The sequence below is a fragment of the Vulpes lagopus genome, chromosome 10 (assembly GCF_018345385.1).
Source record: "Vulpes lagopus strain Blue_001 chromosome 10, ASM1834538v1, whole genome shotgun sequence".
Lineage (NCBI taxonomy): Eukaryota > Metazoa > Chordata > Mammalia > Carnivora > Canidae > Vulpes > Vulpes lagopus.
Window position 1 is genome coordinate 104,262,625 of NC_054833.1, and position 27,274 is coordinate 104,289,898.

Here is a 27,274-nt window from a genome sequence, read left to right on the forward strand (position 1 = left end):
GCTTCTCCCTCTGCCTGTGTCTCTGCCTCTCTCTCTCATGAATAAATAAATAAAATAAAATAAAAACATATCATTCCAGGGAGTTGACTGGCTAGAGAGACAGACTATACAAATAAATGTAAGTTTTCAAATAAAATGCATGTATTGAACCAAAACTGCAACAAATTTTTCAATTCAAAAAACTTCCCTACTCAGAAAAGGGAGAGGCCAAGATGAGCTGGAGTCAAGGAATGGACACTGGTTATCCTCTGCTAAGTAACAAATCCAATTTCTCCCCCTTCCCAACTTCGAAGCATAAGACAACCATGTTCATGGATCCTGTGGGTCAGGAATTTAGAAACAACCAGTGAAGATGGCTTGTCTCTCCTTCACAACTGAGTAGGAACTGAGCAGGAAAATTCAAAGGCTGGAGGTGATTCAAAGACTAGGAAGGGAATCATTGAGCCTTCATTCAGCAACCCCTGGCAGGTGACATGGGCAATCAGTTGGGACCACAGCTGGGGCTAACAGCCACAACACCCACACATAGCTTTTTCATGTAGCCTAGGATTCCTCACATTACTGTGACTGGGGTCCAAGAGGCAGGATTCTCAGAGAACCAGGAGGAAGCTCCATGGCCTTTTATGACAGGCCCTAGAAGCCATGTTGTCTCTTTTGCCACATTCTATTCAGGGCCAGCTTCACAGGATGTGACCTGCTCAGTCACCTAGGACCCCATGCTTAGAACAGCCCCATCCCTGGTTTAATACTCTGCCTTTACCATCTTGAAATTCCTATTAATATTTACACAAAGGGCTCCCCATTTTTATTTTGCACTGGGCCCCACAAATTACATAGCCAGCCCTGAATCGCTTCATCCAGGTAATCACAAAGGCCTGCACAGGCTTGGGGTGGGGGCATCATTAGATAGAGACTTTCTTTTTTTTTTAATATTTTATTTATTTATTCATGAGAGACACACACAGAGAGAGGCAGAGACACAGGCAGAGGGAGAAGCAGGCTCCATGCAGGGAGCCTGACGTGGGACCTGATCTGGGTACTCCAGGATCACACCCTGGGCCGAAGGCAGGCGCCAAACCGTTGAGCCACCCAGGGATCCCCTAGATAGAGACTTTCTGTCTTGATGGAGCAGTGGCAAGGTTCTGGAAGAGTATGTGAGACTAGAGTTGTGACCTTTTTTAGAAAAGGTAAATTTGCCATAAAAGTTTTGTGGAGAAGTTAAGGCACTATGTGGACTTTGGAAAGACTTTGCTCCATAGCCTCCCACAAAGATATATCCAGTCCTCCTCGTTCCACAAAGCATCCAAGGAGAGTAAAAAAGGAATACTTATCTGTCCATCCTTCCACTCAGCAAACCCTTACTGAGCACATAAGGGGGAACATTTACAGGTGACTCTTAGAGACCTCAGTAGACCCGGTGTTCAGAGTGACAGGGTCTGTGAAGGCAGAAGAAAAAGCAAAAGGTGAATCACTGCTAAAAGGAGAGAGAGAGAGAGAGAAAACTAGGGGCCCCCAGGTGGCTCAGCGGTTGAGAGTCTGCCTTTGGCTCAGGTGGTGGTCCCAGGGCCCTGGGATCAAGTCCCGCATCAGGATCCCCACAGGGAGCCTGCTTCTCCCTCTGCCTGTGTCTCTGCCCTTCTCTGTGTCTCTCACGAATAAATAAATAAAATCTTTAAAAAAGAGAGAGAGAGAGAGAAAACCCAAATTGGAGTCATCTGCCCCCCTCCCTGGCCTCCAGTAACAGACCAATAAGAAGTGGATCAAGGTAAAGATACAAAACAAAACAAAAACAAGGGAAAGAAAAAGGTAAGGTGGCAAGGGCATTGGTTTATTTGAAAAGAGGGTTCCAGGGCCCCAGCACTTTGCCACCTCACTAACCATTCTGCCTCTGCTTGTTCGCCAGGTCTCCTACACAGTCACACCTGTCCCAGGCTCAGAACAGGCTGCTGCTGGAATAAACCCTGGTGGGAGGCCCTAGGATCTGGCCCCCAGTGCTTCTCTAAGATAATGTCAGGCAGGTAGGCCTGGGACCACCCCCTCCTGGGGTTCCTCCTCCCTCACTCAGCACTTCTTAATCCTTTTCCAGTTTAGCTCCAAGGGCCCCATTTCCCTGGGGCTCTGCCCGAGGCCTTCCTAGGCATTCTAGTTCCTCCCTCAATAGGCCAGCACCTTTACACGGGCGGAGTACCTCGCCCGCCCCGGCCCGCTCCAGACTCCTTCATCCATCCCTTTGCCACCGGACGTCTACACCGGCATGAATCCTAGCCACATCGAATTTAGCACGTCCAAAATGAAACTCCCCACTTTTCCCCCTACCTTCTTCCCTCGGGCTTCCCAGTTTTGGTAAGCAGTTGCTGCCACCGCTCTCACTCCTCCACATACTTTAAGTTCTTCCTCCAAACCACAACTCGGATCCACTCACTTCTCACCAGCATCTGAGTCACTATCTCCCCTCACTCAGTTGCTCTGGTAACTTCTTAATTTTATCTCTTGCTTCTAAGCTTGGCTCCTTATCATTCAGCCTCTACACAAAAGCCAGACTGGTCTTTAAAAACCGTAAATCAGGGACGCCTGGGTGGCTCAGTGGTTGTGTCTGCCTTTGGCACAGGTGTCATCCTGGGGTCCTGGGATTGAGTCCTGCATGGGGCTGCCCCCGGGGAGCCTGCTTCTCCCTCTGCCTGTGTCTCTGTGTGTCTCATGAGTAAATAAAATCTTTAAAAAATAAAAAAACAGAAATAAAACCATAAATCAGGGGCACCTGTGTGGCTCAGTGCAGTAAGTGACTCTCGATCTCGTGGTCATGAGATAGAGCACCTTCGAGCTCCATGCTGGGTGCGAAGCCCGCTTAGGATCGTCACTCTCGGGCAGCCCGGGCGGCTCCGCGGTTTGGCGCCGCCTTCAGCCCTGGGTGTGATCCTGGAGACCCGGGATCGAGTCCTGCATCGGGCTCCCTGCTCCTCCTTTTTTTTTTTTTTTTTTTTTTTTCCCCTAAATGTTATTTATTTCTTTATTTTTTTCACTCAAGAACAAAGAACACATGTAAAGATCACAACATAAGTAACTTTTTAAATATTTAACTAATTTCATCATGTAGCTATATACATAACAAAATTTAAAACCATGTACATTATTTAACAAAACAATCTAAAGTATTTAAATAATTCTAACCAGTGATTTTATCCCTGGGCAACAAATGTCTTAGGTTTGGCATTTACCTAGGCATTTATGTTGTCTGCTGTTCTGTATTACAGGTTTATTAAAAAAAAATAAAATAAAATCGCCTATAGCATAAATAACCTAATTTTAGGTGAAAAACCCCATAAACATTTGACATCACCAAATTCAACAGATCTAACTAGAAATCCAAGCAATAAGCTTAGACGTTTGAAACAAACATAAATTAAGGCAATAAACACTGTAAACATGAATACAATGAACTACAGCTTCGTACAGAATGATCTTTCAAAAGAGAAGAAAGTTACAATGCAAGGTTAGAAAAAAAATTCATAGCTATTTTTCACTAAAGATGCCTGCTTCTCCCTCCGCCTGTGTCTCTGACTTTCTCTGTGTGTCTTGTGAATAAATAAATAAAATCTTAAAAAGAAAAAAAAGGATAGTCTCTCTCCTTCTCCCCTTCTCTAAAAAAACAATAATAATTTTCTAAAAAGTGAATCAGAGCAAGTCACTCTCTTGCTGAAATCCTTGTGTTTCCCCCTTACTTACTGAATGGAAATGTGGCCTCTTCACTGTGGAGACCCTATACTACCTGCCTGCTCTCACCTCTCAGCCTCATCCTATTCCCCCTGGCTCCCCTGGAACCTTGTTTCAGCTCTCTGCGTTCTCAGCTTCTCTTTCTGGAACATTCTCTCAGCCATCCCCACGGCTGCCCTCCGGGACTCAACTCAAAGATCCCTTCTCAGATCTGCAGAAAGAAACCCGCCTTCCTCGTTAACTTCTGGACAGTCTCTTCCCTTCGTGCCTTCTCGCTTTTCCCACACACGCTAAGAGGGAAGCTCCTCGCAGCCGCTGGAGGCCGCCACTGCGTCCCCGGGGCCTGCTGGGGGGCGCTCGCGCGTTCTGGTCTGAAGGATCAACTACAGGCGGTAGTTCTGTGCGCTTCCAAGTGTCCTCACCTGGCAAGAAGGGCAAGCCGCGTGTCCTGCGTAGGCGTTTTAAAAGTCTAACACTGTTGTAGCAGATGAACTGGCCCCTGGACGACGCAGTTAGAAGGATGGGGGGGGGGGGGGTACCGGGGAGGGGGAGAGCGAGAGGAAAGAGACGGCTGGGGCCGGGGGCAGAGAACTGAGCGAGGCAGCGCATGGGCACGCCCCGGGGACGCACACGCCCGTCCAGGGCCGTCCCTATGCCGCCCACCTTTCGGGGTCACCGAGAGGATGCGCCAGGGAAGACGAGGCGCGGCGGGCGGAGAAGCGAACCGGTCCCCGGGCCCCGCCGCGCGCTCGGCCCCCGCGCGCCCCCTGCCGGCGCGCGCGCCCAGGTGAGCGCCTCCGAGCCCTTCGCGCCGCTCGCACGCGTGCGCGCAGGTGAGCGCCCCGGCCCGGCCCGCCCCGCTCGGGCCCGCCCCGCCCCGCCCCGGCCCTGGCCACCTGCCCGGGAAACTCGCGGTGGGTTGTTGCCCTCGGGCGCTCCGGGGCGCGGACGCGGAAGCGCGCCATGGGGGATACGCCGGGGGCTCGCGAGCCCCGGGCCCGGCCGGAAGAGCGGGACCCGGAGCGGCAGCCCCGCCCGGACCGAGGCCGTCACCCCGAGCGCCAGCGGGACAGACCCGGCGACCGGCGCCGGGAGAGGAACGGGGCCGAGCGCGGGGACGGGCACCGGGGCAGGGGCAGGGGCAGGGGCAGGGGCCGGGACCGGGACGCTCGCCAGGACGGCGGCCGCGGAGCCGGGGAGAAGGCCCGCAGGAGCCGGGCGCGGGACGCCCCCCGGAGCCCCGCCTGCGCCGCTGCCCCGCCGCCCTGGCCCGCGCCCTGGGAGACCCCGGCGCCGCCGCCCCAGAGGAAGGAGCGCCTGGGGCCCCGCGGCCCGGCATGGTGAGGGGGGGTGAGGGGGGGTGAGGTGAGGGGGGGTGAGGTGAGGTGAGGGGGGAGGGGGGTGAGGTGAGGGGGTTGAGGTGAGGTGGAGGGGAGGGGGTGAGTGAGTGAGGTGAGGGGGGGAGAGGGGGGGTGGAGGGGGAGAGGGGAGAGGGGGGGTGAGGTGAGGGGGGGTGAGGGTGAGGGGGGTGAGGGGGGAGGAGGGGGGGTGAGGGGGGGGGGGGGGAGGGGGTGGAGTGGAGGGGGGTGAGGGGGGGCTGAGGTGAGGGGGGGGTGAGGGGGGGAGAGGGGGGGTGAGGGGCGCCCCGGCCCGCGGCCTACGAGGTCAGCGCCGCTGCTCCTCTGGCACTTAGAGGCGGCCTGGAGGGACGCAAGGCCTTACGACGCCCCCGCTTCTCGACCCGAGCCCGATTAACAAAGTAGAAACCACGGCTTTTAGCAGTGGCCGTGCGGGGCACCGGTAAGGAGGAAGAGAACCTCAGCACGGGAAAGGGAGGGGTGGAAGGAGGTTAGGCAGGTGGGGTTAACCTGAGGCTCCTCCCCGACCTCCCCACACCCCACCCCGACGCGGCCCTGGGACTGCCCGGGGGCCTCAGACCCTTGCCCTGTGCTCCGAAACCAGCCTCCCGAAGTCCTGCCAGGGCCTGATAAAGTCAGCCCAATGAGGGGTTGATAATAACCAGGTGTACCCTCTTCTAGGGGCAGCTGGGAGAAACGACATTAACCAAAGAACTAAATCTCCCTAAAACTCTCCACTGAAGGACAGAGATTCCCCACCTTTGTCGGAGAAGTCTCTCTGGGCAGCCTCGTTCAAACCCCAAGATTGTTTCAGATCCCACTCCTCTGAATGGACAAACTGCCATCTCTATCTTGTAGAGCACAGAACTCCCTTAGGGCCTTGCGAGGTGAATGCATCAGCTGTTCTGGAAGACTCAGTGAGCGGGGTGAGCGTAGGGATGGACGGGAAGAGAGGAGGCAGGCCTCGGCTCCACGCTCCCTTGGAAAGTCCGTCTTTTTTCCATCAAGCATTGCATCCAACTCCGCAGATGTTACCGAAGGCCCAGGTTATGTGCCAGGCCAGTAAGGAGACAGGTACTGGAGTGATGACTGCCTTCTGGCTTTTGACACCTGCCCTCTTCGTTAAGGAAGAGTCAGGCTCCTATCTGCTGTAGGGATTTGGAGGCTTAAGCTCAGTCTCTTTCCATGTTGTGTCCACACAGCGGGAAAGCTGTTATCCTGAGTTTATGTTACATTATCTAAAACCAACTAGCCAGACTTGACAGAGGTTGTGCCCGGATATAGTCACAGGCACTACCTGTTGTTCATCCCTCACCGAAGCCACATTGCATTAGTAGCTCCAGAGCTACCTTTTGAATTTCCTTATAAACCAGGGTCCTAATCCCCCCAGCCCCAAGGTGAGTGAAGGGAATGCTTTTGCTTTTTTGGCTCATAGCCAGTTGGTGGTTTGAAACCAAAGGACAATTTATCTCCACCTTTCTTCCACACAATAAGCTTTTATTTAATGAGCAGGATGAAGGGGCTAGGGCTCCATTACTTAATGGGTGAGATCTACTGACAGAGTCCACACTCTGGTAGGAGGCTGACAGGTAAACGTGCCACTGCAGGGGAAACAGATTTGGAGAGAACAGATCCCCTGCCTGAGATCTGGAAGATTTCCTGGAGGATATGACTTCAAAGCTGAGTTCTGGAAAAGGAGTAAGAATGGGAAGATCAGGAGAGGAAATGAAAGGAGTTCCAAGCAGAGAAAGAGCTTCAGTGACCTAGAGCATGGGAGTGTAGGTCATCTTTTGGGGGTGGGGGGAGCACTTCTCTGTGACTGGATCTGTGAATGTCAAGTTGTGAGTGAAGAGAGATGAGCCAGGGCCTCCTTGTTGTGCTAAAAGTTTGGACTTTATCCAAGGCCACGAGAGTTTAAGGATTTCAAATCCAAGAGATCCATAATGAGAATACTGGAAGGATCCTTGGAGCCCAGCAGATAGAATACAGCCCCCACCACTGCATCCCAGACAAAGCTCAGGGTATGCTGGACAAAGAGGGGGAAGGAAGGAAAGTGCTAGCACCAGCAGAGGAAGAGGGAGAGAGAGGAAGACATCCAAAGGTGTCTGTGTTGCCCATATGCCTGGAGAGTTATTGTGGATTCAGCCCTTTCCAAAGTAACGAGAAGGAAGACAATGTCAGCCTGGGCATCAGAGCCTAAATAAAGCCTAGCTTTATTTTATTTTATTTTATTTTATTTTATTTTATTTTATTTATTTATTTATTTATTTATTTATTTATTTATTTATTTATTTATTTTTATTATTTTTTTTTTCATAAACTAGCTTTAAAGAAGGCCTGGTCCATGCCGAACCGAAAAGTTAGGCTCACAAAGGTGGGTCCCTGGTTACCTGGTTAGATAGCTCCTGCAGGCGGACAACCCAGCATCCAATCAGTGCTCAGAATTATAAGCACAGTGTCTTAGCAGTGTTGGGCCCCGTGTTTAGATGCCCTCTGGGGCCACTAAACCAGAGAATTCTCTGGAATACAAAATGCAGCGGCAAATTTTGTTTCTGTTCTGCACGTTTCTTTCTTTCTTTTTTTTTTTTTAAGATTTTATTTATTTATTCATGATAGAGAGAGAGAGAGGCAGAAACACAGGCAGAGGGAGAAGCAGGCTCCATGCCGGGAGCCCGGAGCGGGACTCGATCCAGGGACCCCAGGATTGTGCCCTGGGCCCAAGGCAGGCGCCAAACCGCTGAGCCACCCAGGGATCCCTGCACATATCTTTAATGTCTGGGCGCAGCATGAAATGTTCAGTGTTCCAATACTGAACAAGCTATTGAATTTGAAACCCGTAATGGCCGTGTGTGTTTTTGGTTATAGTGAACCCACTTCAGGGAGATACCTGCCCTCGAACCCCAGGTCTGGACTAGAGGAAGTGGAATATTACCAGTCAGAGGCTGAAGGACTCCTGGAATGCCATAAATGCAGATACCTGTGCACTGGGAGAGGTGAGCCATTTGGGAGGCATTTTGACGTTTTACTGTTTGCTGATGGTTCTGGAAAGAGTCTGAGCTGGTGAAGCAAAAGTTCAAGCAGACTTCACTTTTGGGTTCTAACATTTTTATTTCTTTTTTTTTTTTAAGTTTTTTTTTTTTTTTCATGAGAGACAGAGAGAGAGAGAGAGAGAGAGAGACAGAGACACAGGCAGAGGGAGAAGCAGGCTCCATTCAGAGAGCCCGATGCGGGACTCGATCCCGGGACCCCAGGATCATGCCCCGAGCCGAAGGCAGTCACTAAACTGTTCAGCCACCCAGGGATCCCCCTCATTTTTATTTCTAAAACAACAGGAGGTTCTCATTTAAAAAAAAAAAAAAAAGATAGGAATATCTGAAAGGTACAGCTAGATTTCCAGTGCTTCTTTTCAAATGTGCCCTGGGGGCTGAGGGCTGGGGGTCTGGTGAGGCAAGGAGCCATGCGAAGGCTTCAGATTCAGGTGGAACTGCAGGTAGAACCAGCTTTGAGCTGCCAGCTGTAGGAGGATTGAGTTAGAGATGGAAAGCCACCTGGAGGGGCAGCCTGGTAGCAGTTCATGCCACAGATGTCTTAAAATTTGTTGACTGAGATCCATAGTAAGAAATATATTTTACGTTAAGACCAAGTTCATACACATACGCACGTAAAACGGTACTTTAACATTATTATATGCCAAGTATATGGGTAATTTCTACCCTGTTTCATTGAGAACAAACAAAAACAAAAAACCAGTTTTTAGAATGTGCACAGTTTGCAAAAACACATAAATAATATCATGTGTTAATTCCAAACATGGTACCCTGAGTTCCCATCCAAGCACAAGTCCTGGCCTTGCCAGCAAAGAAGAAAATCTGGTTTGCCAGGGTGAGCCCTTGTTGCTCACATGATTTGGTGAGAAATTTTTCTAGACTGCATATGACTAAGGGGGAAAACCTCTCAGCCTAAGGGAGAGAAATCAAGGAACTTGTACCTGTAAATCTGTTGTAGGATGATTCCAATGGTGTACATAATTAAGGGATTTTGTGGACCTTCCGTTAAAGAGCTCTAGGCAATCCAGATACCAGAATCTGCACTCTAATTTATACTTATTGGTACAACTTAATTGCTTCTAATTTGCTCAATAATTCCTGAAGCTCAGAGAGGTTGTAAGATAACCAAAGCCACACAGCTATTTAGAAGAGCTGGAATTGAAACTTAGAGCCTAACTCTAAAGCCTGAAACGGTTTACTTGCTTGACCTTTTTTTTTTTTTTTCTTGATGATAAAAATAATAGGAATAAGCCAGAGGCTGGTTAACAGATTTCTCAGTAGAAATATGTTTTCCTCTGTGTTTATTTTACCAAGAAGCGAGGGAGGCACTTGAGACTCCTGACTAAAACACACTTTGATTTAGCTTTGACTGCTTCTGGCTATTTGGCTTTGGGCCTACAGGTTGTTTCTGAGTCAAGATAATGAAAGGCTGGTTTAGCAGTCAGAAGCTAACCATTGAAGGCTTACAGAGGACTCTGGATGTTCAGAGACTCACATCAGGACACAATACTTGGTGTTGTGTTCAGAGAAACAGTCACTGAACACCAGGAACTTGTCTCTAGCAGGAAATGCATGCCTGGGTAAAGGTCACCCAAAGATTTTCAGCCCTCTTAGAGCAGATCTTTTGTGACTCTTTTTTCCTTATCGGTGAAATCATGTCCTCTTCCAACAAACTGGTGGAAGCAGGAGGCAGCCTATGGCCCTCCCTGACTTCCTAGGGAGACCCTGAAGTTTGGGCAGTGAGCCATACTTTTGGAAGTTCAGTGAAATAGGACACTGGTACTTATGAGCAAGTCTCCTCAGATACTAAAATCTTTAGGGGTTGAGGCTAATGATCAGATTAAAAGTATGTACAACTGTCCACGTGTGCATATCAGATCCGCAAGGGATCCTGTGCGTGTACAAGTTGTGCTCATTTATTATTTGGAGGGATGGGTGAGGAGTTGCAGGTTCCTTGGGAAGAAGGTGCATTTCCTGCTCCCCTCCTTGGCTCCCTGATTTGGTTGGAACAGTTTCTTTTTCACCTTTGTTCTTTCCTTTTCCCTTTCGACTGGTAGTGTTCAAACCATGATGTTTGCGTTCAGATTGTGGCCTGAATTGCACATCTCCCCCAGCCCTGCTTATTCTTTCCTAGTTTTATTAAAGTTAAAACAGGAACAAGGGGTTGTAGCAGCTCTGCCTTCCCCACACTGTATTAAAAATATATATATATTTGTCCCCATACAACAAGACATTGGGAAAACTCTAAGTATCCTTTATCTTGGAATTATTTAAATTCATTGTGGTGTTACTATACTTCCTTTAAAGATATGAAGTATATTTATATTTGCTGAGATAGAAATGTTCATACTATATTCTTTTTTTTAATCACTTAGTTTTTTGGTTTCTTTTCTTTTTTTTTTTTTTTTTTTAAGATTTTATTAATTTATTTGACAGAGAGTAAAAGCAGCGGGAGCAGCAGGCCAAGGAAGAAAGAAAAGTAGGCTCCCCCGCTGAGCAGGGAACCCAACGTGGGGCGATCCCAGGGATCATAACCTGAGCCAAAGGCACGTCACTTAACTGACTGAGCCACCTAGGTGCCCCCATACTATATTCCTTAGTGAAAAAATAGATTATATAATAGTAGATAGGGTAGGACCATATTCTTCACCTACAAGCAAATAACAGCAAAAATTATGCATATATGACAGAAGTCCAGAAGAAAAAATAATGGTCACAGCAGTTATATTTTTAATTGGTTGGATTTTAGGTAATTGTTACATTATATACTTTTGTCTGTATTTTTTTTACAATCAGTATATATACCACTTTTATAATTACAGAAAACAATAATGTTCTCTGCATTTTGAGGAAAAATCGAAGAGTGTATAGACAATACTTGAGAGCATATCATTCTGATTGGAGAATGTGTAGATGTAGCACAGCTTCATATGTAGACCAACTGGACAGAGGCACAAAATCTGGTTCTCTAAACATCAGGAAGCTGCTAACAGTCTACTCCGAGTCAGCTGACCTCCTAGAACTGTTCGGAGCATATACAATTTCCAGCTCAGAAGCACCCAGCTTTATAGAGTCCTGAGAAAAGCCACACACAAAAGAGTATGTAACTGTATGATTCCATTTACATGAAATTCTAGAAAGGCTAACCTAATTCCTAATGGCAGAAAGCAGATCAGTGATTGTCCCAGCAGGAGGGTAAGGGATTGACCACAAAAAGTCTCTTGGGAACTTTCTGGGCAGAAGAGCATGTTCTGTATCTTGACTCATTGTGTGGCTGGTATATTTGTCAAAACTCAACAAGCTGCACACGTAACGGTCCTTTTGTTCCATAGCAGTTATATCTCGAAGTTGCTTTTAAGGAAAGCAGCCAGCTTTGGTGCAAAAGCTGCAGCACTGTCCTCATCCAAGACAAAGAAGCCGAGGGTCCCCAAGAGAATCTAGCCCTGTGAAAGCCTCACAGCCCAGATTTGCTCTTTGGGGAAACTAAAAGAAAACAAGTTAAATTTTAAGCAGACCTACTTAGTTGAAATCTAAGAACAATGAAACCAATTTCATTTAATTCAGGAAGCCCTGTGTGTTCAATTAACTTAATCTTTCCTGTTTCTGATGTATGTCAACCATGGTTAACAATTTGTTGTCCCTTCCATGCTTTTTTCCAACTTCACTGTATACTTTAAGCTCTGTGTCATTTCCTTCAAACTTGGAGAAGTTTCCTCTCTCAAACGGAAGAAAGCCACAAAAGAGGAGGTCACCCTTTCTTAAGTCTTTTTGGCAGGGAAGGCCTGGGGCGAGGATGTGCCTGCCTTCCATGTAGGGTGCCTTTCTTTCTGGGTGGTAACTGGCCCGATCCCTCCCACTGCCTCCCTGGCCCGCAGCAGGGCAGGTGCTCTTTTGAGGGTCACTCTTCTTAGCCCATTGTCCCCGCACAGACATCCTTCCCAGAGACTTCGGGGAGGGTTCCCCGCTGCATCTCAGGCCTCCCGGGGCGGAATAGAGGGCCTGCGAGCTCCCGCAGGGAAGCTGAGCACCCCGGCCGCGTCTCCGGGGACCCAGGGGACCCCTGAAAGTGGTAACGCGCCCTTCTTTTGCAGCCTGCTGCCAGATGCTGGAGGCGCTCCTGAACTTGTTGATCCTGGCCTGCAGCTCTGTGTCTTACGGCTCCACAGGGGGCTACACGGGCCTCCCCAGCCTGGGGGGCATTTACTACTACCAGTTCGGAGGGGCTTACAGTGGCTTCGACGGCGCGGCTGGGGAGAGAGCGCAGCAGCTGGACGTCCAGTTCTACCAGCTGAAGCTGCCCACCGTCACCACGGCCATGGCCTGCAGCGGGGCCCTCATGGCCTTCTGCTGCCTCCTCGTGCTCCTGGGCGTGCTGCGGGTGCCGTGGCACTGCCCCCTGTGGCTGGTGGCCGAAGGCCTGCTGGACGTGCTCATTGCCGCGGCCCACGTCCCCGCTCTGTACTTCTACTTCCAGCGCCTGTCGGCCGCCTACGCCTCCCCCGTGTGTAAAGAGAGGGAGGCGCTGTACCAAAGCAAAGGCTACAGCGGCTTCAGCTGCAGTCTCCACGGGGGGGACATAGGAGCTGGAATCTTTGCTGCCCTGAGCACTGGGGTCTTTGCCGTGGGGGCCGTGCTGGCCATCAGGGGTTACCGAAAAGTCATGAAGCTGAAGGAGAAGCCTGCAGAGATGTTGGAGTTTTAGGCTTTTTAGACCGTCCTGCCCCGTGGGAGTGGTGGAAGTTACTCTCAGGGAGTGCTTTGTGGCGGGACTTGCCAGCACGTGCAGTGACGCGCCAATCGGGCATCCTGGGTGAAGCTCTGGGTTACACGGGGCAGGATTCTCTGATGGAGCAGGCCCTGGTTCTAGAGCCCTCTGTTGGTGAGCGATGAAGCAAAATGATTGAAACAAAGCAAAACCAGAGGTCAAGGCGTGGGCTGCAGCAAAAGGCCCCTGTGATGAACTCGAGGGAGAGAACCAAGTGGATCTGAAGAACTTTATCTTCAAAGTCCATGAAAAGCCATATACCCAGGAGACAACATTCCAACTTGAACTTTTCTAAACACAGCTGTCTGAAGCAGACGAGCTCCAGAGTTTTTCCACACTGAGGCCTCCGATCCTTCACCTCCTTACTGCTCTGGATGCAGGGTGTAGGGAGGCTGGGAGACTCTGCCTGTAAGTTGGAGGTAGGCGTGGGCCAAGCAAAGAGAAATCAGATTAATTCACTGGATTGCAAAAAGCTATTCTAACAAGCCCCTCACAGTGGCTTTGAAAACTCAGTAAGTGTTTTGTACCTCTTGTAAATGTACCATTGTATGAAGAATTAAACCCGACATCTGGAATTCAGGATCCATCCATTATAAAAGAATGAAAAATCTGTTCCAACAGAAGAATGCTACTTTTGGCCAGACAACTTCACGGGTCCGTATTGCATGTTAAATTATGACTTCTGGAACATTACAATATATTCTTGGTACAAGTGAATATGTTCTTTGCTTTACATGAATCTTCTCTTTACTTCTCTTTACTAACACTCTACCCTTAAATACAGGCAACTTGTCACATTTAAAACGTGAATTCCATTTCGGTCTAGAGAATGAAATAAATGCTTGTATATGATTAGGCAATTTTTTAAAGAATCCTTAAGAAAGTGTGAAGAATATTTGTTTCCAAAGAGAAGGAGATTTTATTTTTCATTTTAGCATAGCTTGACTGCATGTTTCAGTTTTATTTTATTTTTTATTTTTTTATTTTTAAAAAGATTTTATTTATTTATTCATGAGAGACACACAGAGAGAGGCAGAGACATAGGCAGAGAGAGAAGCAGGCTCCCTGTGGAGATCCTGACATGGGACTCAAACCCGGGACTCCAGGATTATGCCCTGGGCTAAAGGCAGGTGCTCAACTGCTGAGCCACCCTGGAATCCCTATCTATCTATTTATTTTAATATTTTATTTCTTTATTCATGAGAGACACACAGAGAGAGGCAGAGACATAGGCAGAGAGAGAAGCAGGCTCCCTGTGGAGATCCTGACATGGGACTCAAACCCGGGACTCCAGGATTATGCCCTGGGCTAAAGGCAGGTGCTCAACTGCTGAGCCACCCTGGAATCCCTATCTATCTATTTATTTTAATATTTTATTTCTTTATTCATGAGAGACACAGAGAGAGAGGCAGAGACATAGCCAGAGAGAGAAGCAGGCTCCCTCTGGGAAGCCCAGGTTGTGGGACTCCATCCCAGGACCCCCGGATCACATCCTGAGCCAAAGGCAGACGCTCAACCATTGAGCCACCCAGGTGCACTTCAGTGTTATTTTAGATAAATAAGAACATTGATTTATTCCCCTCTTTTTTCATATTTACAAAGGCAGAAGTAGATGTATAAGCAGAGTATTACATGATCAGCCACAGAACCAGCCTCACCCAGAAAGATCCCATTTATAACAAAAATCTCATGTCTGCTCATATCTGTTCTGGCCTCCACTTCCCTCTATAGAGCCCTCTGCTCCCTTTCTGGACACTTGTCCCATCCTGCCATCGAGATAAACTGCCAGCGCTAGCAGTCACCCTTGTTCTCTTCTGAGAGCTGTGAATCTTTCCGCATTAACAGCAAGGGCGGAAATACGTGAGCCTGTTTGAGGTTAGTAGCGAAGCCAGGTACTGTGCTGATCTTTAGTGGCCGTATTCCTTCCACAGACCCAAGAGCACTGGACCCGGCGACAGAACATTAATCCTCTCAACTGTTGTAGCTAGTGGGGTAGTTGACAACATCTAGATTTATTTCATTTCAGCCTAGTGGATACATGCATGGATCATGACTCTACTGTTTTGGCAAAATCTGTCCCAGAAAGAAGACAAACGTTCAGCTTTCCCCATCTTGTAGTAGGACAGTATTCCCATCTCCCTTTGAGGGTGAGACGTTAACATGTTTGCAGAAGGAAAACCTAGGCAGGGACGCCTGGGGTGGCTCAGGGGTTGAGCATCTGCTTTTGGCTCAGGTGGTGATCCCAGGGTCCTGGGATCAAGTCCCACATCAGGCTCCCTGCATGGAGCCTGCTTCTCCTGCTTCTCCTGCTTCTCTGCCTGTGTCTCTGCCTCGCTCTCCGTGTCTCTCATGAATAAATAAATAAAATCTTACACACACACACACACACACACACACACACACAACCAAACCAAAAAACCCAAAGTAGAGAAAGATATTGGATGTAGGGGTTAACTACTCCCCCTGAATTCGAGTGATGTTTGGGCCAAGTCGTTGGCTCTGCTATGGGGAACAAGTGGCCTGTCACACTGCCTGGGTAGAGAGTGGGCACTTCTGATGTTATTTTCTGATTTAGCTTAGAGGAATGTAGCTCCTCAACTGTCAGGGCCTTTGGCTGCTGTGTCCCGTGGACCTCCTAGGAATTTGTGTGGGCCCAGCAGGAGTTAGAATCAGCAACCCCAGGAGCTGGTGCCCCTAAGTACGTTAGAGAGCTGGATTTAGCTGCCCAGTTTTTAAATGTTGAGGTACTCCCTAGGGTGTTAGGCTTCCTGATTTCTGAGAAACCACACTCCTCATTTGTCCCATTTCTTAAATCTCCCCCTAAGCCCCTTCCATTGTACAAAGGTTACAGAGTAGCATCACCATCCACTTGTATTAACGTTTTATGATTTTCCAAGTATTTGCATGTACTTGCTTTCATTGGGGCACCCCAGCCCCTCGGGATAAGACAGGCAGCCACTACCTTCATTCGCCAGGTGAAGTGTGTAGACCCTCGAGTCCATGACGGAGGGAAGATCACTGGCAGTGAACCGTTGGGGACGTGAACCTGGTGTTCCCCCTCTAGGGTCATATGCTTTTCTTTTCTCATCTCTGAATCCTGGAGAATGACAGGAGACAGGAGACATTCTAACAGAAGTATACCTAAGCCAAGGCCAGGGCCTCTGTCAGTGATGAATGAAAGCTGACCTTGGACAGAAGATGATATTCAATCTCCATTCACCTCTTGGTTCCTTAAACTCATCAGAAACCCCCAGGTGAACAGCCCACATGCCCATCAGTTGCATAGACTGGTCCATCCACATAGTGGCATTGGAGCCCACGTAACGAAGTCTGTGGACACTGTAGGACCTGATCTGAAAACATCTCCAGGAACAGTAAATGAACAAGACTCGGAGCAGTGCCTGTGCTATGCTTCCTGGTGAAAAACGCAGGGAAGGGGAGATGAAATGCAGATTTGAGTGTGCTTTTATTTGCATAAAGGAACACTGGAAAGTTACTTTAGGAAGTAATGAAAGCGGGTGGGGGCAGAGAACAGGATGGACAGGGACAGGAATGATTTTTCTCAGTTCATTCCTTTTTTATGTCATTTTTTTTAGTTTTTAAAAACTTGAAACTCTGAAATAATTTTAGATTCACAAAATGTTACAAAACTAGCACAGAGATCTTGAGTATCCTCCACCCAGTTTTTCCACAGAGCTCACAGCTTGCATAACTATGGTGCGGTACCACCAGCAGGGCATTGACCATCCATAGAGCTTTAGGTTTCACCAGTTTTACATGCATTCATGTCGTCACCATGATCAGCTGTCCCATTGTCAGGCATGGCTAGGGCTTCCCCCTTATAGTCACCTGCAACCCCTCCCTGCTTAGTCCCATTCACCGACAACCATGGATCTGTGCTCTATCTCTGGAATTTTGTCATTTTGAGACTGTTACATAAATGGAATCATACAGCGTATAACCTTTGAGACCGGCTTTTTTTCTGCTCATCACAATTCCCTTGAGATCCATCCAAGTTGTGTGTATCCATAGCTCCTTCCCTTTTACTGCAGAGTAGAGTTTTCCATGGTACGACTATACCTGTTTAACCACTCGCCTACTGAAGGACATTTGGGTTTCTGATACTAGGCTATTACAAATAAAGCCACTGTGGGCTTTCATGTACATGGTTTTGTGTAGACTTTTTTTTGTTTGTTTCTTTAGGATAAATACCCCAGGAGTCCAGTTGCAGGGTCACAGGGTAAGCTTATGTTCAGGTTTTGAAGAAACTGACAAAGTTTTTTCACAGTGTCATTTTGTTTTTCAAACATGAATATTAAAAATAAAAAAATAAAATAAAATAAAAAATAAAAAAAATAAAAATAAAAAACTGGGGTTCCTGGGGCACCTGGATGGCAGTGGTTGAGCATCTGCCTTTGGCTCAGGTTGTGATCCTGGGTCCTGGGATCGAGTCCCATATCGGCCTCCCCTGGGGAGCCTGTTTCTCCCTTTGCCTACATTTCTGCTTCTCTCCCTGTACCTCTCATGAATAAATAAAATCTTAAAACACACACACACACACACACACACACACACACACACACACACACAAACAAAAAACCCTGGAGTGCCTGGCTGGCTTGGTTGGAAGGGTATACAACTCTTGATTTCAGGTTCTTGAGTTCAAGCCCTACATTGGGCTTGGAGCCTACTTATAAATTAATTAATTTGTTTAAAAAACAGAAACCAAGGATGTTAATGTTGAATCAGACCATGTCCTTAAAATCAGGGCACCGGTGGTACTTCTGTGGTCTGACCTAGTTTTCCTGGGTGAGTGATGTCAGTGTTAAATCCCGCATCTCTCTCCTCCTAGGTGTGGTACAGATAGTGGAGGTGATACTGAATGGGATGGTTCTCATGTGTGTCGTGGCCTCCTACTTTGTCCTTGCTGGATTCAGCGCCAGCTTCACCAGTGGTGGCGGCTTTGGAAACAACTACTACTCCCCATTTGAGGGCACGGAGCTGGAGCAGGTTCGGCAGCTGGACCAGCAGTATACGGTCCTCCGGGCACCTCTGATTTATGGTGGCGTGGCTGTGTCTCTGGGGCTGGGTGTCCTCACTATGGGTGTTTTACTCCAAGGAGCCAAAAGCCTAACCAAACTGTGGGGGAAGTGGCTCCTCCTGGAGGCCGCCTTCAGCCTCCTGGCGGCTCTGAGCTACGGCGCAGGCATTGGCATTTACCTCCACGTAGCCTTGCAGATCAATTCCACCGACACTTGCAGAGCACGAGCGAGGCTCTATGCCCGCAAGGGTCTCACCTGGATGAACTGCGAGCTGGCAGGCACAGACGGAGCAGCAGCCACCTTTGCCTGTCTCCTGGTGATCATGTATGGGGCCAGCGTGGTGCTGGCGCTGCGGAGCCACCGGGAGCAGCAGCGCCGCAAGGAGGGCCAGGCGCAGCCCCGAGAGTACCATGAGGGCCCGGAGTACCTGTGGTCAGGAACTCTCTGAGACCTTCTGGAGCCCAACTGGCAACCCACCTCCCTTGTTTCTCTCCAAAAGATGTGACCCTTACAATGACACATTAGACAACCGTGGCTTCCGCATCCTTGAGTTTCCGTACGTTCCCTTGGGTCCCAGCACGAAGCTAGATGATCACATCAGTCTTCTATCAAAAAGTCTTTGTTGGCTGAGACCTTGGAAAAAATACCTCCACCTCTGCAGCAAAGAGCAACATCAGAAGCCCGGGGCCGCCCCGTGGTGTGGCTCCCCTATGGGATGGTAAGATGATAATGACACAGAACTAAGGAGTCGGGCATTCGGAAAGGGAGGCTGCACGTCAGGGGTAGGCAGGCCCCACCGCAGAAATAGCGGGCCTGTCCTATCAGAGTCACCCAAAGAAACATGCCATTGCTCCCTGGTGTTTGGTCCCAGGGGAATGATTTTAAATCGGTTGTATGACTGACTTCTGAGTAATTACATTCTGACACTCCTAGAAGGAAACTGGCCTGACTGCCTGGCTGCCAGGGAGCCTTCCTCCCTTAGAGACGGGGGCGATGCTTGGAGGCGATGCTTGTCCCATGCATGTTCTCCCTCCCGGGCTCCTGCATCAGGGCAGAGAGAAAATGCGGTTTTGCCAGCATTCCAGGTTCCTTTTTTTGTTGCAAGTCATTCATTTGGATTTCACACTCCAAAAATATGTTTTAATTTCCTTAAATGAGGCTTTCAGAGAGCGAGAAAATTCATGAACTTCTTAAATGCATTATTCAGTTGATTTCAAAATAAGAACAGTTAATTTTACTAGACTAGGAGGACGTATCAGAGGCTTCCTCATTTTTGCCTGCCCTCTAGAGTAGGCAGGGTGTGATCTCTCATGACCCTGGATTGTTTTTGTAATATAACAGATCATTAATGCTGAGTAATAAAGTTCTTTCAATGATTTTAATCTCAAGTTTTATAGCTGTTCGTAGACTTTTACAACTGGTCTCAGATCTTCAGTTCACGTCGGACGCACCTCAAAATTCAGATTATCATGAAGTTTTCCCCTAATTGCCCTCTTGCTTTTCGATACCTCATCCTTTTTTATTAAAACAGTAATATCACTGTTTTACTTTCATATTATAAATGAGGCTAAACTATAAATAAACTCAAATATTTAGTACATCTCCAAAAACAGTATTTCCACAATGCAATTTTGACAATTTCAGATTTTCTAAATATAGTAAGAAACTAGCAAACATAAGCTCTTTCAACATATACCAAAATGGCTGTTAAAAGAAAATTAAGTCACTGTCATCCCCTACCCCCTAACTGCTCTCCCCTCTGGAACATATTACCTCTCCTCACCTCTCACATCCTTTCAAAAGCTATTGCTCAGAGAACATATCCAAGCCGAAAGATCAAAGCTAAACGTCATGCAGAAATGGGAAAATATCTAATTCTACTTCTATAAAAAGTAAAGCTTGGAGGAAAATAATCAACTGAAAATCTACATTATTAGGTTAACATACAAACGTGCCACAGAAAGTTGCTTCTGCTGTCACCCTCAACCTTGAGGCAGTGGCCAGCGTCCCACAGTTTTTACCAAGTGGTAGACAAGGAAGTTTAACAGCAGCAAAACCCAAACAACCCATTCCTCATACACCCCCAGAACAGAGTATCTTCCTCTCCACCCTCCCAACTATTTTCCATCTGGCATTATTCCCTGAGACATGTCCCTATGAGAGCTTTACCTACGTCTGGGTCTTCAGCTTGATAAAATGCGGACTCTGGCCTATCCAAACCCCAAGACTACGCCCAGAGCAGCTATGCTACTGCTCCAGAGTTTCCTGAGGGATCAGAGTCCCCTGAGGGATCAGAGTCCACCTGTCACCATAATCATAACCTTCCACCTGTGGAGTTTCAAGTCCAAGGCTTGAGCAAACTTCGTCTTATTTACTATCACTTGTCTGATACACAAGTCAGGATTTATTGTTCACTTGTTACAGATGAGGAGATGAAGGTTCGAGGTTAAGCGGCTTACCTAATAGCTGGCATTTTATTGGCTGCTCACTGTATGCCAGGCCCAGTACTGGGCTGAGGCAGCATTTGCACCACCATCTCATTCATGCTCACAACTGATGGGAGATGGTATTATATCCATTTAGCAGTTGAGGAAAACTGAGTCTCAGGCTATTTAAGTTCCCTGAAGTCAATAAAGTCAAATCTTTTCTTTTTTTTTTAAGGGAGGGAGGGTAGGGCAGAGGGAGGAGGAGAGAATCTTAATCTTAATCTTATATGCCTAGCTTGGAGCCTGATGCAGGGCTTGATCTCAGGACCCTGAGATCATGACCTGAACTGAAATCAAGAGTTGGGACGCTTAACTGACACTACAGCCCACCCTGGGGCTCTAGTCAATCTTTTAGGTAGTAGAAACAAAACTTATCCATAATATTCAGAACATGTTCTGAGAGACTTATGTACTCTAAGTGGTTTTTGGTGAAACAGGGAGTATCACGTGAGCTAGAGAACACACTCAGAGGATCTGACTGCCATCCTGGTGTAGAGGGGAGTCTCAAAGTCTTGAGGCATCAAAGCATATAGACGGTGACTGAGTCCAGCACATTTAAGGTGCTCACAAACAGCTAATGTACCAAGGTTTTAAAATGTCGTTCTGCTAGATAAGGGAGAAACCTAATCTTGCTTGGAAACCCAGAGATTATAGGAGACAACCTGCAGGGAAGGGAGGGAGTGGGAAATAATTTAGAGGCTTAGCTGGATTTTAAGTATTTTGTGAGTCAAAATGCATCCCAACATCTGAAGTTCTGACACCAAACCTTTACATTAGGACAAACACAACGGGTAGATTATCCAACTGGCTCCTCTGTGTCATCATCTGCTCTAATTTAGGAGCTGTAAATTACTTACGATAGAGTTTCCTTTAGTCAGCTAACAACCTGCGTGCAAATAAGGGCCGTTTCCTGTCTTTAAGATTTCTTTAAACATATAAGTCAAGTCAAAATGTTTCTTAACATGAAAAAATCTTTATTGCTATTTCAGCTGAAGAGGTGATCAAAAATATTTATTCTTGCTGTAACTCATAGCTTCATAGAGTTTCATGGAATGTGGTTTCATTTATTATCTTCCTCTAAAGCAAGAAGAAAAAGGGCAAAAAAAAAAAAAATCCTAAAGGTGCTTTTGGTTAAGAAACTAATTCTGTATACAAGGTTAGAGAAAATTACAGTTTCATGCCAAAATAAAGTATTTATAAAATAACAGGTATTCCATTTTAAAACAAAGCCATGAAAAAGATATTCCATTTTATTTAATTTATTATTATTGTTATTTTTTACAAACAATAGATTTGCTGCAACATGCTCTGGCTCATATTATTGAATTAAAAAATTTAACACATTTCAAAAATATCAAAAATACACTATAATGAGTCTTAGGACTACAATACAACAATGATTGCACAAAACCGTAAGATATGGACTCACTGTCTGGATGATATCCACTGGCAACAGTGAGAAAAACTCTATAGCATCTGGGAGAATTGCGTGAAATTGAGAATACAAGGAGCTTATGTGTGATTGAATGGTCACCAAATGAAAGGAACAGCGGGGTTTACTGTAGCTGCTTTTCTCAATCTAGGAAGTGCTTACCCGACTAGGGGGCAAAAGTCACTAACTAGAGAGAAAGATGAGCTTGCCTCCAGGACTGGGGGAGTCTGAAAAGGCCCCGCCCAGAGGGAAGTAAAAAGTGACGCGACACAATTCTCTAGTGATGCTGCAGGCATCACCGAATGGCTTGGAGACTAATTATTTAATAATTGATACATTTATCGATAACAGCCAAATGCTCCCTTATGGAGGTCTCTTTGTTAGTAATTATTGAGTAGATAGAGAAGGTGAGCCTGTGGCTTCCAAGTACCTGCTTTTGCTGAAGGTCTACAAGGGAAGAACAACGTTTGATAGTCAGTAGATAAACCAAACCTAACTGGCTCCATCTCCTGGAAAATAGCACTCACGACAAACAACTATAATAGCACCCAGTGATTACCAAGCTGCTTGTGTTGGCTCTTCCATATGCCAAGAAAATGAATTCATCAACTTATTGCACACATACACTCTACAGTAGTAGTACAAACACCCTCGTTTGTAGTAGGAGTGCCAATTCAATGACTCTACGGTAGACTCCTAATGACACAGTGGCACTCAAGTTTTCAAACATACTTCCAATCCATTTGGATAAAAATAAGAATACCATGGCTGCCAAGACTCATGTATTTTTCTTTTTTCCATGGGACTCCCAAACTGCTCCCAGAAGGAGTGATACCCTTTCACAAATTCTCTTAAAAGTTCTCTACGAAATGGGAGGTACTCACAGAGACCTGAGAATCCTGCAGAGGCCAGACTCTCTGGGCCAGAGATCAATGGAACTCTGCCCACCTGGGGGAACACAGCCTCTGGGTAAAGTCCTGGGAAGCAGATTACATTCACCTGGAGACAGATTCCTGGATTTCACCACCTGACAACCTAATCAGACCACACAACTGTAAATGACCTTATAGGTCAAGAGTTCTGTATGGTATTTTTGGTAATGGACTATGGCCTTTTTACCTTGTATCTTAATACAGAGTAATTATAGAGGGAAATGAATGAAAGGAAGTTAGAGAACAGAGTGGTTAGTCTGGTACAGCTTCTATGAAAGGTTTTCAATGCAACCTAGTGTTTCTTGAAAATAAATCTACCACGTAAAAGAACATACGGAATTTTAGAGTTCTTCTGATGAAAGGTAAATACGTTTACTTTTGGTAAAGTCATTTCAGAACTGGGTTTCATGTCCAATAAGTAGGGTGGGAAACAAAGACAAGAAAAGTGTTCACAGAGAGAAAGGACGATTTTAAAGAAACTATACTATGAAAGTGGTACATTCCCAAAGTAACTTCTGCAGACAGCACCAGTGTTCAGTAACTCAGAGATTCTGCTGTCTGGGTAGCAAGACGTTTCACATCACCCGTCACTATTAATTATCTTGGGCTTTTTATTCATTTTCATTTCTCTTTCATTTTTTCCTCCCATTTCCCCATATAAAGATAGGGCAGCAACACACAATTTGTTCCCCTTTTTCTAACGGCACCTAAACCTTGTATGAACCATTATATCCCCCACTTCAAATCAAGACCAGAGTTCTAAAACTTTTTAGTAGCTGACCAGTAGTTTGATATAGAGAAGTCAAGAATTTTCCTGACAATATAGGACTCAAAGTCAGATAGTTGCTGGAGTGGCATGGAACCCCTCAAGAGTGTACCACACACGCCATGCGTGCATGTGTGCGAGCATGGGGCCTCTGAAATGAGGATACATAATCATTTGTGGACAGGTCATCTGGTTTCCTACTGTTGCTTTAACAAAAACTTCAAAAACCCCCTCAAAGATATAAATAGATGGACAGATCTATATATATCTCAACCCTATCTTTAACATTTTGTTTCTCAGAAAGCAAATTAATGGTTCCACACTAATTTTCTTTTTAATTGTGAAAGTATTCTAAAAATTCAAAGCACATTCCCCACTGGGTAAAATCAAGCAATGTCAAAATTTTATAGGAATAAGTAGGATTCGTTTCCTAAGTAAATCTTTTAAATGGAAAAGGCAACAGAACAGAAATAAGGAAGGAACTGCATTTTGCTAGGGTCATGTGGAATGTGCAAACAATAGAGTAAACCAGGTTTTCTGTAAGCTTAAGATTTTCTCAATTAAGTCTTTCTTCTATTAGTAATTGAGCCCAGTACTCTGAAACCATGTGATGTGGATAAGCAGATTCCAGAAGAGTACCCTGTTCAGCGTTAAAGACAAACTCAACTCCTCTCTGACACTTTAGAAAACCATCCCTCTGCTCTGGACTAAGAGAAGGGACGTGTCTAACCCACAAGCTCTGTCCATCCATCTGCTTTCATTCACCTGAGTCTGTGCAGAATCCCCTGCTACGCTCAAGGCTGCTTGGATTCGAGTAGCATCAGCCATGGCCCTACACCTGAGGAGGATGGCTGCCAACTCCATCACCCGTCATGGGAAGAGGCCAGTCCCCAAATACTTCTCCGGTGATCTGCTGGGCAATTCCTCCCAGTTGTCACATTTGCCAAGGAGTTAATTCTCTTTTTCTGATGGGGGTTGGGGAAAGCAAACTTAGTCTTCTCTCCTTCCCCATCTTCATCCTCAAAGATCCCACCCCTTCAAGATTCTCAGGAGCTTTCCCAGTCTGACCTCCAACAGTTCAAAGATTTCCCAGGGCCCTTCCTAGCACCCTCACAGAATGCTCCAACACCTGATGATCATTCTGTCTACAGACAAAGGTGCCGGGCTGCCTTTAAGAAGATTGGCTCGAGTGCAGATTCAAAAATAAAAAGTTCACAGTCAATGAAAAGTGCTCTCATTACATTACATACATAAATTATCTGTTTGATTGGTTCTACATTTCCAATAAGCATCATTTCGAAAGGCTATATTCTCGTAGAGAAGAATGAAAAGCCATGTGACTAGTCACATCACATCCCATCAGTTAGGTTGAGATATAAGGTGATTTCTCTGTCACAGAGATCCATCAGCAGCAATTAGTAAAGAGAATCAATCTTCAGTTATTTCCTCCACAGAAAGAGTCCCTTTCCTGCCCAGGCAGGCAAATTCTCAAATTATCCTAGGAGAGAAAGGGTTAATGGCAGGTGGTAGGACTGATACAGAACATCTGCTTTCTTCCCAGTAACTCTGGGAATTCCAACGCAGGTTACACGTGAAACTTAACACTGATGGTGTTCACTAGCTTATCCGGAGCAAGACCTTGACAGCTCTTACCATGTTGGCTCCAAGTTCTACACCCCCCTCCCACCCCAGCTATGGTTTAGAAATGCAGAGGCAAAGTGCCTCTGGAAGGATCCCTACCCCAACACTACACAGCCTTCCCTAATGCTACAGCTCCTAGGGGAGGATTACAGTGCTGTGTCAAACTCCTCCGGGAGCTCGGTCCGATCCTCTTCGTTGGGCTCAGGCTCAGGCCTGCTTTCCTGGTGTTGTTTCATTTGCTCTTTCACTTCCTCTTCCAGGTCACGAGGTACGACAAACTGATCCTCTGGCTCCAGCTGAGTTGGGGCAGCGAAGTAGCCAGTTTTCTTCTTGGGTGCTTCTGTGGCCACTTCAATGAGGTTCAGGCTATCTTCTAGGGGCACAATAGAGCCATTGGAGAGTTTCTTTCCATAGAGACAGGAAGTGGAGGGGGACTTCTGCAACTCCATCCTGTCCTTGCTCACTGGCAGAAGTATGCCACTATTCACACTGTTCTGTCTTCGGATCCCAAAAAATGATCCTCTAGCATGTTCCTCAGGACATGGGGTGGGAGAATTCTCTCTAAGAGTCGGGGAGTTCTCGAGATCCCTGCCCCTACAGCAGTGGATATCTACTTCTACTTCTACTTTGCTGCCATTTGTTATGACACCTTCAACAGGCTGGTCATCATCACTGTCCAGGCCATTGTCAGACTGGTTACTTGAGAAAGTTGCACAAGAAGGCTGGCGCTGAAAAACCCCCGAGGTGGGTGTTGGATGGAGGCTGCAGCGCCTCTCTGGCCTTGGAAGCAAGCCAGCATCCAGCCCAACAGTGTTGTGTTCATCAGAAGCCGTGGACCCCACCTCGCTGCTCACCTCTGAAGTGGACATCTCGCTGCCGAACTCAGAGGCAATGCCACTACTAGAGGAAGGAGTGGTTGGCTTCGGTGGGTCCTTGATGATGGTGGTGGAAGCAAAGCCCACAGGACCCGGGAGGGTGAGCCCATTCATTTCACACGTGCACCCTTCCTCACCAATGTTCAAATAAACCACCATCGCCCCCACATTGTCCTGACAACCATAGCTCTGGGCTAATGTGCACAGCTTCTTGGCAGCTGCTAAGGGGTCTTGCACATGGCGTACTGCGTTGACAGCTTCTGTATATGACAAGTGTTCCCACAATGCTTTGTTTCCCAGAATCAGCAATTCATCTTGAATGGTAAGTGGAGTGGCACATATGTGAGGTTTAGGGAGGATCCAAGGGTAGAGGTATGTACAGCCCAGCATCCGGGTACAGCAGGTTACCCCATTCACTTTGTTGTCCTAGAGACAAGCAGAATACAAATTCTGAGACACAAGCAACAAGGTCATATATATTTTTTTATCTTTCTAGATCACAGTGCCTAGGGCTCTACAGTAAAAGAAAACAGACTTGTTATATGGTTTCCCCTCAGATCTCTGTAATTTAAGTGGACTTACAAAAATGAATGTACAGAATTCTTAAAGGACAAGATATCATGTGGTTAGTAAACCAAAGAGTTCACAGGACCTAAGTTAAAAAAATTACATGGCTAAAAGTTTAGCACCTCCATCTCACATGAAGTACAGGCCTCAGCATGTCCTTAAATAGAGAAACATTTGTTAGAAAAACAATAGGCGGAACTATCATTAATTCTCCATCACCAGTATTCTCACAGAGGCCAAAACTCAGGTGGGTCACCAAAAATCATCTCTCATTGGGGCACCCTGGTGGCTCAGTTCATTAAGCAGTTGCTCAGGTCATGATCCCAGGGTCCTGGGATTGAGCCCCATGTAGGGCTCCCTGCTCAGCAGGGGTTTGCTTCTCCCTCTGATCCTCACCCCTGCTTGTGTGTGCAAGCTATCTCTCTCTTTCTCGTTCTCTCAAAAATAAATAAAATCTTAAATTATTTCTCATTAAAGGCACAGTTGGGACAGAAAATGGCTAAGAGAATTTTCACTTTTTTAAAAGATTTTATTTATTCATGAGAGACACAGAGAGAGAGGAGAGACACAGGCAGAAGGGGAAGCAGGCTCCATGCAGGGAGCCCGACGTGATACTCTATCCCGGGTCTCCAGGATCATGCCCAGGGCCAAA

General features: G+C 46.8%; 2 protein-coding genes across 4 annotated transcripts in view; one reads left to right on the forward strand and one right to left on the reverse strand.

Moving 5' to 3' along the window:
• The first annotated feature begins 4,588 nt into the window (after positions 1 to 4,588).
• Positions 4,589 to 19,305, forward strand: MARVELD3 (MARVEL domain containing 3). 3 transcript variants are annotated; one of them, XR_005990164.1, is made up of 4 exons: positions 4,590 to 5,051; positions 7,935 to 8,062; positions 12,208 to 13,535; positions 17,734 to 17,871. XR_005990164.1 is itself a non-coding variant. In XM_041770230.1 (3 exons), exons 1-3 carry the CDS (start codon positions 4,675 to 4,677, stop codon positions 18,369 to 18,371), a joined length of 1,143 nt encoding a protein of 380 aa, XP_041626164.1. In that variant the 5' UTR covers positions 4,589 to 4,674; the 3' UTR covers positions 18,372 to 19,305. The 3 variants fall into 3 exon arrangements, 2 of the variants coding, with proteins under 2 accessions (XP_041626164.1, XP_041626165.1); XM_041770230.1 differs by lacking the exon at positions 12,208 to 13,535 and having other exon boundaries at positions 4,589 to 5,051; positions 17,734 to 19,305; XM_041770231.1 differs by lacking the exon at positions 17,734 to 17,871 and having other exon boundaries at positions 12,208 to 13,741.
• Positions 19,306 to 21,652: 2,347 nt separating this feature from the next.
• Positions 21,653 to 27,274, reverse strand: part of PHLPP2 (PH domain and leucine rich repeat protein phosphatase 2) — a 74,942-nt gene continuing 69,320 nt past the window's right edge. The window contains exon 19 of the mRNA XM_041770229.1: positions 21,653 to 26,481. Coding sequence (XP_041626163.1) covers positions 25,327 to 26,481 — 1,155 coding nt within the window. The 3' untranslated portion in view covers positions 21,653 to 25,326. The remainder of the gene's footprint in view (positions 26,482 to 27,274) is intronic.